General features: G+C 39.1%; 1 protein-coding gene across 1 annotated transcript in view; it reads right to left on the reverse strand.

Moving 5' to 3' along the window:
• Positions 1–4,655, reverse strand: part of ANK3 (ankyrin 3) — a 210,925-nt gene extending 206,270 nt beyond the window's left edge. The window contains exon 1 of the mRNA XM_050899157.1: positions 4,542–4,655. Coding sequence (XP_050755114.1) covers positions 4,542–4,655 — 114 coding nt within the window. The remainder of the gene's footprint in view (positions 1–4,541) is intronic.
• Positions 4,656–15,582: the final 10,927 nt, after the last annotated feature.

Here is a 15,582-nt window from a genome sequence, read left to right on the forward strand (position 1 = left end):
TATTTAATTAGATTTGCCTCTGACAGACCATCAGGTCCAAAATCAAGGATATGACTGAAATTTTCCTCGCACCTAGGGAAGATTCACTGACTTAACAATTTTTCCTTCAGGCCCTAAATCTACACTATCTTTTCATTTACCGTAGGTTATGTTCCCAGATATTAGAGCAACATCTGCCTGGTTTATGCCTTAACACAAGTGAATTAAGGAACAATCATTTGTGCCTGACCTATCTAGATTCTACTACTGTCAAGTTCAACTGTTCAGAAACCATGAAACAGATCTCTCTAATCCCAAGATTTGTCTAAAAATCACGAAATTAAAAATTTTTAAAAAATGGATGGGGATTTGTACTTGTTATCTGAGTTAAAAGCCTTGAAGCTCACATTTCAAGCTTTACCTGATAACTGGTAGACTTGTTTGCATGTGAAAACTGCACCAATTCCAATCCAAATTGCTTTTTAAAACCACAGGGCAATTCATTGCAGGAACATGTGCCTGTCAGAGAAAGTATTATCCCTGTTTTCTTTAAACCTGCTTAATTGTCACTGTGAACCAAACTGAAGAACCCACTTGCACTGAAGCTGGTCTGCACATAACCCTTTGCTCAGGTTAATTGTGTGGGTGCAGACAGTGAATTTTTTCAACCTCATGAGACTCATACTCAAACCTTGACACAGCTGAGATCCATTTGACAGCCCCAAGAGAGCTGAGAGGAAAGGAAACAGTGGGAGTCTCCCAGCTAGGATATGATGATGCCCTCCTGGGGTCCCACTGCCCCGGGAGGTGTTTCCAGCTCTGCTGTCTTGGGCAGTCCAAGCCGTCTCCCACAGGCCCTAGCAGCTGGGAGCAGAGCCCAACCCAGAAGGTGCACAAGCTCCTCGAAGCCACCTGAACAGCCGCACACCTACAGGCTGATCATTCCCTGACACAGCATTTCAATTTATACCCATTAGGAAATTGCAGGGCAATTTTTCCCGCATACCTGAAAGTTAAGTAACACCTTCAAACACTGTGAGCCTTATGATGAAATTACCAGGATTTGTGACATTGGCATCCATTATTTTCCCTGGTGCCCACAAGTTTGCAGCAGCAGAGGATGTGACAGCAACAGCCTTTAACATCTCAGAGATGGCAGCAGCCAGGCTTTGCATTATGATCAAGCTATTCCGTGTTCCCAAAGAACATGCTAGCTCCTGAGCACTACACGCAAATGGAAACCACTTCAGTGCTACTGAATATTGTATAAAACATAAATCATTGAGTATGTGCCAAGACCTGCCCTTCTCTTCTGCTATGCACTGAACAGAGAACACACACACAAAAAAAAAAATCAGAAATTTCACCTTTATTTTAGGAACGGCACTGACTAAGCAACTAATTTCTTTCCAGACATTATTATAGGATAAACAATTTCTAGTTTTCACAAACCAAACTATGCATGATAGAGCCACACTATAAGGAATCAAGCAAGCCATCCTATCAATCACTTACTATTAAAGGTGGCTTGGCTTGTTCTGTGATACCATTTAAGGCTCAGGTCTGCCCTTGGGTGTACTCAAACTATTTGCAGTGTAGGACACCGCACAGCCATCCAGAGGCAGAACTGCTTGAAGCTGTAATATAAGCTTGAACAGAATAAATGGAAAACCTGTATAATGCAGACCCTTCACTGTACTCACTTCGCTTGCTGGCCCCATCCCTTTCTCTTGCATGAGTTAAACTGTTTAAGGTCTGCACCTTCAGAAATGTCTTGAATTCAGCAAACAGAAAGAGCATGGTGGGCCCATAGGGCATAGAAGCACAGCATCTCTACAGAGCTAAGTGCAGCAGTTTGAAAATATCTCACCTTGAAATTAAATGGGATTGGATATAATACAGGGGTTTGTTTTGTGTATATTTTTAAAAAGGTCATTTCTCTCATACAACTATTGAAGCAAACCTTAACAGAAACATTATTACATTGTAAATTGCTTAACCAGTCAAAAGCGGTGAAATACTACCCTCAGACTGCAATCCTCAAACTAAACAGGAACATAAATCAGCATGACTGTTGCTGGTATCATCAAGTCTAGGACACTGGGTGCTCCCACCAGCCTTACTTTCTAACCATTGGCTGCCTTGGTCTCCTTACTGTATAAATTATCCAGAGACGTTAGCACTCTCTGTTGTTCCAATGTGATTGGAAGACCCTAAAGGATATTTCTGTATACTGCTTAAGCAAAGGGTTAGCTTTGTGCAGTATCATGTGATCAACAAAAAAACCCCCGAGTACTGCTTGCTTGTGGGTGGTGCAGAGGAAGAAGAAGTGACTCACAACTCATAGTGGAAAAATTGGGGGGAAAAATGTTTTAAATAGTCAGGAAAGTACAAAATGGCAAACCACAATTATTGGACTTCCTACGCCCTATGTACTGGGTGGCAAAACCATGTCTTTGCTATGAGAAGACTGATGCCCAAATGTATAAATGTTAAGTGAAGCAATTGCTGCTTTTTGCTCCATCCTCCTAGTAGAGAGAGCCTTTACATGCCCTGAATCTGCAAAGTGCTAAGGAAACCCTGAAAGAAACTGGAATAAGCTACCAAATTCCAGTGTGACACAAAGGGGTCGGGGTGGGGGGGAACCCAAAAAAAGCCTTTGGTGGAGCAAAAGCTATTTTATCTCATTCTTAAGATGCAGAAATAAAACACTGAAAAAAATCCACACATTTGAGATTAATAGGCTGATATTTATCCATGTGCCACTCTGGTTGCCAAGAGATTTCCTTTCTACAGCACTGTGTTGTATAAACAATAAAGCATTTTTGTCCACAAAGCAATTGTCTCACCTCACTGAATCAAGAGCCTCTCACTGCCACATCCCTTCTATATTGTTCTAATTACAAACTGTGAGAAAGCACCCTCACACAAAGACAGTATATGGATATGGTTGGGCATGCTATTGTTAAACTTGAGCACATTAAGTACAACGTGGGCTTCCTGCATCATGAGTAGAGTTAGCTGAGAGACTATACATTTTAGCTCACAAGCCATAGGTAAATATGGGTTGACAGGCCAGCTCCTAAAATTCTTAACTGCTGTGGTCATTTTCAGCTGGGGGGAAAAAACCCACCCTGATAGCTGCATTACAGACCTGCACATAATCTAAACAGCAGACAAGAAAAATATTACTAATTCAGGCCAGTTTCAAACAGCAGTGCCTCAAAATTGGCCCCAAAGACACAATCTTATTTTCACACTTTCCTTTATATTGGAAGATGATTCAGAAAATCTGTATGTATACATTCATGCAGAAGAAATACCTACAGTTGACATGCTGCAGTACATTCGCTGCAGCCATCTAAACAGTCTCCTAATGTGCTCACTATAACAGAAGGCAGTGGGTTTCTTAGTGCTTTTTATTAAGTATAGTACTGCCATGGCAGAGAAAAAAAAGAGAAGAGGGCAGGGAAATGCTGACTCTCGCCCAACCAAAAGATGCACATATGTTAGAGGAAACGTACATGTCATTTAGGAAGCACATGCACCACTTCTCTGAGCATATGAAGATTATCCAGTCCCCCCTTAGGGGTATTTCACAAAGACACACAGAAATACTACATACCCAGGTTTCCGTTAAGACAACTGGCTTCGCGATATGTTCTTGAAAAATTATAATAGAATACAGCCAAAGACAAAAAATCACGGCAGGGCCTTATTTCTATGGAGCAGAGTACAAGGTGTCATTTTTAAGGACATATCCACAGAGCTGCCAAAGTGGCTGGCCTCTTTATCTGTCATCATGCCACAAACCGTAACTATTTTGCTTTATACCTTAGAGAGAAACAGTTAAGACTGGAATCACACAGAGGCTCCTGAACTGAACAATGAGCAATGCAGTGCCTACTGAATTTTTCGGATCCTAGTTTGCTGGAGGGTTTTCTGCAGCTAAGACAAACCTACAGCAGAGAAAAACCAGGCTCTGTGATCTCAGTCACATATTTCCCTAACAAAAGAAAGTTGCTAATAACAGATTGTTACAGCTCAATTCTGTAAAACAGCTCACCCTTAGAAGAAAAGAGAAACACTGAAAGACCTTATTTCTGTAACATTATCCCAAAAACGGATGTTTCAGAAGCCATACATGTGACACAGTCCCAACATAAAGAAAAAAATCTGCCTCCACACACATCCCTTTTAAGCACATGTATGTAAGGCTAAACTATTATGCTGTTAAAACTATGAGAAAGCTCAGCATTTAACCTCACATCATGGTTACAAACTATTTTCAACTCACAGACAGTTTGCATATCACGGTAACACATGTGATTTATCTGGGAAATGAATGCACACCTTCTGCATCATCACTGCAATCAACTAATATCCAATTAAACATTCAATTGCTTTGCAAAGCCGTGGTTATCAATGCTATTTTACAATGTTAACAAATTACTCCAACAGCTACTAAGTTACATGCAAGAATGAGCTTTGATACTTCATTTGCAAGGTAAGAAAATTAAAACAAAAGAATCCCTGTCAGAATTTGGCACAGATCTAGATACCTTTTTCTTCCGATCCCGGGATCTTTTCCTGTGTTTTCTTTTTTTCTCAGTTTCTTCATCAGCATTAATTTCTAAATCCCTGTTTTTCTTTAACTGTGATGCTGCGTGAGCCATAACGCATTAAAAATCCTTTACAACAATGCTCCCTTGTAAAAGGTGATTTCCTCGGGCACCTTTAGCCAGCCCTTACAGCAAATGTTCCAGTGATTGGAAGGAAATCTGTGACCAGAGCCAGGAACACAGTCAGGATTCAGAGATCTCACAGAAGCTTGCAGTCACTACAAAAATACATAGCTGCAGATTTCTTCCTATACCTTTCTGTACCTGAGCCTTTATAAAACAGTGCAGCCATCGTAATGCATTTAACGTAATGAAAAAGACAGCTGGGACAGAGAAAGCTGTATTATGGCTGTATCCCCTGCCACCAGCTGGAAGTGTCTAAGTGACTCCACTGAAGGGGGAATGCTGAAAAGGAGCGCTTTCTATTAAAAAAATTCGAGAACAATAACATATGCTGTATTGTCTTTTCTTCACTAATCCTAAAGCATGTTTTTAAAACCTATTAAAAAATGCAGTGTTAATGATGTACATTTCTCAGCTAGTTTTGTATGGTAAGCCATTTAACCTATAATGAAATGGAGCAGCTCCTACTTTAGGTTAACTGCTGATGGTGACAAAAAATAAAATAAAAATTTCTTTTTACCATGGAGACCCTGAATGCATTATGTAGAAAACAATGCATGCATTGCCATATCTTAACAGTGTGCCCTTTATACTCATTTTTCAATTCCAATACATTTTGTGAGAGAGGATTACAGAAAGCCCTGTTGTCTTTTTTCCCCCCTTTTTTTTTTAAACATACTTATTACAACACATCATACAGAAAGAAAGATACGATCACACTAGTGTGTGAAACAGGCGTTTAATTCATGGGAGATTTCCTGGCACTGTTCTGTTACGTGGCCAGAAAGGGAAATCGGCACTATTTCCATGTAGTTGGAAATGTACTTTTAGGCTTTTATGTCAAGGCTTGCTTCAATCATCTTACTATTTTTGCCACCTGAGTCCTCAATGACTGCAGCTTTTGAATATTCATTATGGGAGGTAAAATAGCAGCAGTATTAAAGGCCTGCAGGAGGATCTTTTACTAGGATGAAAACAGAGCAAGCATCTAGTAAATAAGGAACCATATTTTTTCTACACAAATATGAACAATCAGCAGCTTGCCTAGAGATTGCTGTTTTTAACCTTCCCCGGTATTCCTAGTAGCGTACTTTGCAGTAATGGAGATTAGCATTTTAAGGCAGGCTGATTTCTTTCAGATAAGAACCAAAAGTCTCCACAAGTGAAACCGGTGTACTTTACATGATACTAGCATTTCTTCCCAGAAGGAAAAAACAGAATTTGCTGTAAAAACAAATTTAGATTTGAAGTGCAATTAGCCAAATTATATTGAATCTTCAGAGTGTAGCATAAAATCCAGAAGGGTCTCACGAGGTTGTAAATATTCTTCCCCTGAACTTGAGAGATGTTTTCTGAATGCAGGTTGTTGAGGTCCAGTAAGTGACATGCATCCATTGCTTTAGTTTTCACATAACATGGCTAAAAGTAAAATAACCTTTTAAATCTCCAAAAGAGAAACTATTTTGAACACACTGTATGTTGTCCAAAAGGCAGCACATAGTGCACTGTTTGTGTACTGTTCACAGGCTAACACACTAGATTTAAGAAGTTGTTTATTTTGGAATAACTTTTAAGAAATGCTTAAGGGTGGAGACCACAGTTATGTGACCTTAGGGACCTTTCCTCCTGATGCAGTAAAATCACAGGTTCCTGTCTGTATCCAAACCTCCCTGTACCTACACACCACCATGTACCTCTCTCTACTCCTCCTCCACATGTGAAAGACTTCTGAAGACTCATATAATGCTACCTTTAGAAAGTTGTGGAAAGACAAATGTTGCGCTTGGGCAATGTCTGGTTTTGAACCAGAAGTAGTAAATTCCCACTCCTCCACGTGGTGTAGAAGCTTGAATAAATATATTTCTATTTTTAAAGATGCAAAGGGTATACCCGAAGGACACGCAGAGCGTGCTTTCAACTGTAAGGCATAACTGCAAGCAGTCAAAGGCCACATTCAGGCAGGTATCTGGATTTTGGCCCAGCTCTTCAGTGAAGCACAGGGCAGCAGTGAGAAGACTCTTGTACAACAGGAGTCCTACTGGAGAGGGGAAATGGGCAAAGTTGATGATTTAAGGGGGCTCAAGGTATCTCAAGGAGGCTGGTGGAGAAACTATCAAGTTTCAGCGGGAAATGGAAGACTACCTTGTGCCTGTTTAAAAAAAAGGGGAAAAAAAAAAAGGCGGCAAAGAAAAAGCACCCAAGGCTTCATTTTCTAGCTCACAAGCTGCCTGCATGACCTTGGCAGTTATTCTCTCTGAAGCTCAGTTCTTCCTCTGTAAAATAAAGCTGACATTAGTTCCCCTGTCTAACAGAACACAGTTATTAGCAGGGAAGTGCTTAGAAAATACAGCAGGACCAGAACTGAAAATGGATTCAAGAAAATTCAATAGTTGGATCCCTCTTATTCCCAGCACATTTCCATCTGGATTTAGAAGACTCATGAGCATTTGCCTTAGGAAACCAACTTCTTATTTGAGCCACAAACGAAGTGAATGCTGCTGTAATTCACTGCTTGCTAGCTAATCCTATGACATTTCATAAACCTTTTAACCACACTAGCCTGTAATTTATGCCTAAATAACCTCATTAAATGGAAACACAAATAACTTATTGTAAAGTGTTATATGTTTAAAATACTTGAAGCATACTTTTTAAAATGTTGGCACAGAGAATAGTATGCACGTATGCAGCTTAAAAGCCCTAATGCCACCTTATGCACAGGCCATTTTCTATGCAGGTAGAAAGCAGTCCTAGCTTTTATTAATGAGAACAATTCTAACAAATGAGGATAATAAGTGAACTCACCCAATCCCTTGAGATATGCATAAGTGCAAGGATTTTATCTGTCAGCCAAGCCTGCTTCATCCCAAGTATCTTTTCAGCTAATTAACCAACTGGACCAAACATGTAGATGTTTTTATTATGTGGATTACAATCCCTGCTTGAACTGCAGAGTCCAAATTCCTCCTGAATTAGATTTCAGGAAGAAATAATGCCTTTTCAAGGTAGGATTTGGAGAAATTATGTCTTAGCTAGTAAAGTAACAGTCAAAAAAAAAAAAGATCCTTTATAGTTGAAGCAATACTAGGGAGATTTTGTGTAGCTTGCAGGCTGGAACAGTCTCAAACAGAAAAGAGGTTACAAAAAAAGGTGTGAATAAAAGATTCAGACCCCTGTGGAAAAGAGACTGTATATGGACGACAACTGCTTTTGGGGAAATGGTGAACTGGCATCATTCACTGGAAGGTGATAGGGCACTGCCAGACGAAAGGTGGATGAAGTGTGGAGGCTTTCATGCCGGATATATCATAACTCACTTCAAGGGAATTAGGTACTGGAAAACATCATTAAGTGCTTCTTTTCAGACTTCAGTAAAATAATTAAGCTATTTGATTTCACCCTTAATTACAAAGTTAATGAAATGCCAATGAGTGTTTCAGCACAATCCATAGGGTCCTGATAAAGTTAGGGAGAATGATAAACTGTATCTTACTTGAACAACAGGAAATTTACGCTTTCTGTTAGAGCAAGTATAACGTCTACTTAGCTTCATCTACTCACAAAGTCGTAATAATGGTTGGGAAGTGATTTCATCAACTTCAAAGTGAAGTGTGTTATTTGGTTTAGTTTAAGCTGCTAGTCCCACTGCTAAAAACTAGATTCAAGAGAGACTGCAAAACGACATTAGCACGCAACATTGAGACACATCTTGAAAAACCACAAGAAGTTATAGGGGGGAAAAAGTGTTTGCAATCTAATTATTGGAGTTAATTTATCAATTAGTCAGGAGCTTATGGAGCAAAGATGGTACCATTTCTTTTACATTTATTTTAAGTAATTATGCAGCACAAGAAAAAAAAAGATGAGACAATCATGAAAATATTGGTTTACTAAGAATATACCAAAAAATAGATCTATGAAAATCTAAGCTCTTTTAGGGAAGGTGGAACACCATAGAAACATTCAATATTTACACTACTTAGATCACTGTGGATCAAAAAAGGCTTATAATCACACACAGTGCTAGAAGGTCACTATGACAACTTTTACTGGTAAAAAAATATGTTTACATTTTCCCAAAGATGAAAAGAAGCGTTATAGGTAGAACAGAAAGAGCAGAGAGCAAAGGAAAGGAAAACACATGAAGAAAAATATAGCCAATTCTTGTTAGGTTACTCTTAAATTCTTAATTTCTGAGTTATCCAATACAGAACAAATTATAAAAGGGGGAAGGGGAGTCTATCTTTCTGCTGCTATAGCCCTGCTCTGGATTATTTTGCTGAGAAAAGCAGTGGAAGTGAGAAGAAAAAGAGAAGAAAGAAGAACAAGACATACTAGAAATAAGGGCAATACTGATTTACCAATTCATGAAAATAACGCTTTGGGAGAAGACTAAGCAGAAGAAATAAGGGTTCTGGTTTTAAAAAAAAATGCTATGTGAAACTTAGTTAACTCATAAAAGAACCCTTCAAAGGAGTCTCATAAGATTCGTCTGCTCACGCGTTAGACTAGCAGGCCTTGTGTCTCAAAAACAAACAAAAAACCAAACCAAACAAACAAGATTAAAAGCTTATTTAGCATCTAGTTTTACTTTTATCTCCTTTTCACACATCTGATGTCAGGGCAGGAGGGACCCATCTCCAAACATGCAGAAAAACGAGGTCACTAAGTAGCAAATGAATGGAAAATAAGAAAAGTTAAAGCTTGTTTTGCCCTTCTGTTTTGTTGCATTGAGTTTCCCCCACCACTTGCCAGTTCTAGCAGAATTCTGCTTTGGCAGTAACAATCCCAGAGAAACTCTGAGGAAACATGACAGAGTCAGAAAGGGATGCATGCACTACACAGAGAGAAGGGAAATATCTAAATTGCATTTTATAGACAATTTGTATAGTGCTTACCCCTTAACTTCTTTGAACTTACAGTATAAAATTCGGAATTTTATTGAATTATGTTTTATTTCTTATTTGACTTCTTCAGGGCACAAGAGCTTAAAAAAAGCTTTGAAAATGACACAAAATCAGGGATGCAGTGATAATGCCAGACATTTGAAGCTGAGTGTATTTGTACTGTCCTACCAAGAGGCTTACTACTTCTTAAATGACCCTGCTGCCCTCACCGGAAATTTAAGTAGAAATGGTAACAATTGTAAATGTAAAAAACAAAACAAAACAAAAAAAACCCCACCCTACAAAAAAACCACCCCCCAAAAACCTCAAAACTCCCCAAAACACCCACACAGAAAACAGTCATGGAATATGCTTTTCACTAAGCATTCTCCAGACACATCAGCTGCCTTATGAGCTCAAACAAGTTCAGAGCAGCAGTCACATTCAAGCTCACAGAATTAAGTGCAAAATTACTATTCCTCTATGCAGGGACGACACAGTTTGGTTTAACTGATGAAGTTACACCTCCTGCAGTCCAGCATACTCCCAGTATGAGGATGGCTGACATGTCTGTGAATTCGTCACTAACTTCCAGTTTGAGGCATGACGTTTAAAGAAAACAGCTACTGATTTTGGTTTGCCTTTAAGACTCACATTGTAAATCGGGACAGTTCAAAAGCTGACTCAAGGCTCACTCAACCCATGGCCTCGGGGCAGAGAAAATGGGACAATAAATCTTCAACTGTCCCAGGCCACCACACAGGCATGGTAAATCCACCTGCAAACAAACTGGGAGAGGGAAACAACACGCTCATGCACCGGCAGAGGAGAAAGTGTGACTATAGAAGATTGCAGAGTACCCAGGACCTGGAGATTATCATCCCTGACTTTCAGTACAGGATAATTTTGTTTGAGGACTATACAGAGAAAGGGAGCTAAAAGTGACAAATTAATATTAACTGTTCTGCAAAGATGGTGTAAAGAGTTTCGTCTCTGACTCATAGCAAACTAAGAAAAAGATACTGGTGTATCTTATTTATAGAAGCACACTAATTGGAAGATAGATTTTGAGTGGGTTTGTGGATGGAATTGCTGAGGAGACCAGAAAATGTATCCGATGCAAGGAACATGGTACGAGTAAAATATGTAATCTCTAAATTTTTGCTGAGCAAACACACACAAAAAAACTTTCTTCCTATTCTTCTTTTTTCCTATTCACCAAGAATAATAATGCTAAAAACCTACATTTACTGAGAACCACTGAAATTATACTTTTAGAAAAGGTTTTTCTATGTTTTTCCCTGCAATTCAAATAACAGACTACAACCAGGACTGAAATTCCCATATAGAGTATCAGTGCCTTAGGAATGCTGACAAAGATCACTCTATGAAATGGTAGTAAATTGGTTTCAAACATGTTAACGAGTGGAAGTTATATCCGGGACTGACACTAGATCACAATTAGCAACGTATTTTTCAACCCTTGTTTGGAACTACTCAGTAATGTTCTGAAACCATAAATTCAATATATCAACGTTCCCCAGATTCCTAGTTTCATAGTTACTCTCTGCCTAGTCCACCATACTCTCCTAGTTTTGCTACTGCAAGCCCCAGCACAACAGGGGGACCAGGAGGTCAGTGGGATGGTGCCAGATGACACCAAACTGAGAGTTTTGATCTGGGAATAGTTCGATGCCTCTGCAAATTACACCAACACAGCCAGGAAAAGCTATCCCAGCATATAGGATTAAGTGCAAAATAGGCTTTGTATCAGTTTTGCACTCCCACATGCATAACTTGAACACTGTCTGTGATATGATGGGAGGATCTATCCCTTCCTAGTCAGCTTCAAAAAAGAAACGCAAAAAACCATTCATCAGGATTTTATGGTTCAGCTACAAACTTCACCCTGAGTGGACAGTTAATCACTGCTGCATCTGTTGACTTCTACTCCAACACATGAAAGCAACAGCCAATTCGCTAACACATCCAGTGAACACTGAGCCTGTGGAGGGGTTTCCTTCAACGTAACAAAAGCAGATATCAAGGAGGTCCTTGTGTGGCTTTCAGAAGCACCTCTGCCAGGTCATCCAGTCCCCAAACAGATAGGAGAGGAGTTATTCCCTGCTCGTCTCAGATGGAAAATGCCCCGTCTCAGAGTGGTTTAAAAATAACCCAAAACAGCAGCAGGAAATGTCTGTGTGGTATTTCAAGTTACACAGCCTCAAGTCCTCACCTGCTGTCCCTTTTTTGGGGCAGTAGCAGTCTCATAATAACAAAAGCTATGTAAAAAGTCATACCACTGCAGAACTACAATACCTGCAAAGGTGTCAATAAGTGAATCTGCTTAAGCAAATGAAGCTGCCAAACAAAGAGTGGGATGGGACCAACAGTCACAGATAAATGCAACACCTTTGCCTGTAATTAATAGATCATTTTCCAGTGCCCTTTAATTAGTATCCTTTGATTTTTGTTATGTTTCAGTCAAAAATATATACTTTAGGCTAAAAGAAATTTTGACAAAGTGAGCCTCCGCATAAATCATTGCACAATGTGTATCCAGGACTAGTAAGCCCCTTTGCCTTATGAAGATACTATGACCATGAAAATATTATTTTACCTTCCCTACCACAACACAGCCACAAAAGGAAAAATGTGTGTAACTTTGGACAAAGACAACGCTTGATTGCCTTATGAAATGGGTTATTTCCCCCACCTGCCTTCGACAGTAGGGAGCAGCATTAAGTGACCCAGTGCGCGTATATTTTCCTGTTGCCAAGCTCTGCACATCAAGAGCAGCTTGCTTGTTGTTTTATTTTGAAATAAAAAGTTGCTGAATAAGTGTAACAAAGGACCCATCTGCAAAGGTCACAAGAAAGGCTTTCTTTGAAGTTTCCAGCATCTCCCAGTTGCCCTGAGACTTTCAACTGTATAATTTTTTGTTGAATTTCTGTGGTACAAAAATACAGAAAGTACAAGAAAGGAAGAAAAATGGTTCCTTAACTTGTTTTGTAGGGTAGGTATTTTTCATTTTTAATTTCTCTGAACTACTTTCACATGCAAAAAATCTACTACTAACATGCAATATTCCTAAGACAAGGAAAACAGGTACATGAGTCAAAGAGAGCTGCAGTTTCAGTTCCTTCCCTGTTCAATGCCGCACTTGCATGCTGGACCTAGACTCCCTCGACAAGTACAAAGGACATCTTTACTAACTCTGACTTTAATTGCAGACTTCCCATTTTAGCCAAATGGAGTGCAGAATTGTCACTGAAGACCCTAATTCCTACCAATAACACTCACAGTTTATTAAGTTTTAAGGAAACGTTTAAAATGAAAATACAAAAGCAAAAAATAATAATCCCCAATCCACTCCAGAATAAGAAACTCACTTAATTAGACTCCTTAATTATTCATTATTCCTTTTTCTATGTTCAAATGACCATCTTTGTCTCATTCCCAAAGGATTCTCTCCATAATTAAGTCAGGGAATCATTAAAATCTCAACATGCTGCCCGAGTAAGATTTCAGCACTGTAAGTGCTCTGCACACTCTATACAGCAGTGACTTGACTTTTATGGGGGGGGGGGGGGGGGGGGGGGGGGGGGGGGGGGGGGGGGGGGGGGATGTAAAAAGCAGAATCATTAACAATCAATAACAAAAGGCAGAAGGTTATCAAATGTATGTGTTTCAGGTGACATTTTGCTCATTTTCCCATAAGTAAATGCATATACTAGTCATAAAATCTACAAGTTTACGCTTAGAACAATGGCATGTGAAAATTCTCAGTTTTCTGAAAATAACAACCAATATCACAGATCATTCAGGGTCATTTACACCCTGAGATTAAGAAACAGAGATTTACATTTTATTTGGAAAAAAAAAAGGAAGTCCAGCTATTACAATTTCAGTGCTAAAATCCTGATGGAACAAACCCTCAGACCAAGAAAAATAACTACCAGAGACTGGTCAAAAGCAAAAAAAAATTCACTGCCGCTACAAAAATTCAGAAATGTTGTTTATGCATGAATCTCACAAAGCTACTAACGCCCGCAGGAGGCCAGGTTCTTTCTTGGCCTGGCAAGAGCAAGCTAGCATATGAAAAAACCCACTTACCTGTATAATAATTATCACAGAATAGGTGCATTGATGTGGTGCCTGAAAACCCAGGTAATATTAGTGCCCTATTCAGAACAACACAGTAAGAGGCAATTCCTGCCCTGATCTGTTTGTAAGCTAAATACACAGTATACAGGGGATGAGAAGGAATGTGTTACTCCTGCTTTAGACAGGGCTAACTGCAAATTGGAGATGATGAGGTTGAAGGGGGGGTTGTTTTGTTTGTATTTTATGGCAAAGTGAACGTAAGTTAACAGAAGACAAATATCATACCGGGGATGTAAAAACAGAAGTAACAGCCTTGAAAACATAGGAAAGAAATCTTTCTCTCCTACACAGCTTTGCTTGGGTCTCAGCTGGAACACTGTGTCCTATTTCAGGCACTAAATTTCTAGGAAGAAGTTGTCAGCTGGAGATGTGAAGAATTTATTGCTTTAACTCTAAAATCACTCTTCTTCACAAAACAATGCTGAACACTTCTCTGAATCTGTGGTTAGTAATAAATAGCTTTGGACATGCATATTCACACACACACTTAGCAAAGACAAATACCAGTCAGCACTGCAATCTTGCTCATTTGCCTGCCTCCCCCCGCTCAGCTTTTTCTTTTTACCCCCAAACAGGCAAACCCATATGATTGGATGCAAACCTGCATAAGAACTAAAGGTGTGTTTAATTTTTTTTTTTTCTTTCTGTTCTTGTGTTTTATTTTAAAGTAGTTTGTGGAGAGGCTGGGAAGGAGGAAGGTTGCATGGAAGTTCTATTCAGAGATAAATGCTTTGTTCCTCTTCTAAAGATAGCATAAATTCTACCTAAAATATTTGATGAACCTAAACTTTAAATAATCAATACTAGACAGAGCAGAAGATAAGAAAACATACAAGAATTGTCACCCTAGAACAGAAGTAGAACAGCTTAAAGGGTACTAAAATAGGTACATAACAACAAGGTGAACTCCATGTAGTTCATGCTAGGACACTTGAATTACATAGGTTTAAGATACAATTCCAGCTACTGTAGTTTTGGGGGATTTTTGGGTTGGGGTTTGGGGTTTTTTTTGAGACCTCCTGGAAAATAGGCAGGATACCAGAAGACTGTTGAAGGGCAAACTTGGTACTAAACTTGAAAGAACAGGGTGGGGAAAGAAAACTTGAAAGAACAGAAGATAAAAAAAATTGTACACTGGTCCAGTTAACTTCCAGTCCTAGAAAACTCCTGTATCAAAGAATTTGTCATCACCCAGAAGGTAATAGGATGACCTGCAATCAATCTGGATTTGTCAAGAGGAAACTGTATAAAATTAATTTAATTTTGTTTCATGAAAAGGTGGCAGGTGTTGAAGACAGGAGAAAAGCAAAACTTGTACCTGACATTCTTATAAGCAAGGTAAGGGACATATGTTGATGAAAAGGTTGTTAAATTAATCCAAGAGGGATCTGGTAACTGAACTCAGGAACGAGATATTAACATTCATTGTCAAAATGGATGGATGTTCTGCAAGAGTCTGTCCTGGCTTTACTTCTCTCCAGTGTTTTCACTAATGATTTGGGCAATAGAAAAGAAAGTTGGTTACCAACGCAGACAACAGGAAACTACAAGAAGTGTATGAATGTTAAAGAGAGAAATATTAGATCAAAATTATAAGTAAGACCAGAGGAATGGTTTGGGGAAAAAAAACCAACCAAAACAAAACAGATGAATTTCAGTGAGAATGATAAGGAGAAAAAAAAACATTTGCACAGGCTAGGGAACAAGTAAAGACTGTTCTTCAGCAGGGTCTGAGGGTATAAAACATTGCAAGTTCAACATGGGACAAAAGACAAACAGCGCAGTAGAGTGTAGAAGTATAGCCT

Source organism: Gymnogyps californianus, chromosome 6, assembly GCF_018139145.2.
Source record: "Gymnogyps californianus isolate 813 chromosome 6, ASM1813914v2, whole genome shotgun sequence".
NCBI lineage: Eukaryota > Metazoa > Chordata > Aves > Accipitriformes > Cathartidae > Gymnogyps > Gymnogyps californianus.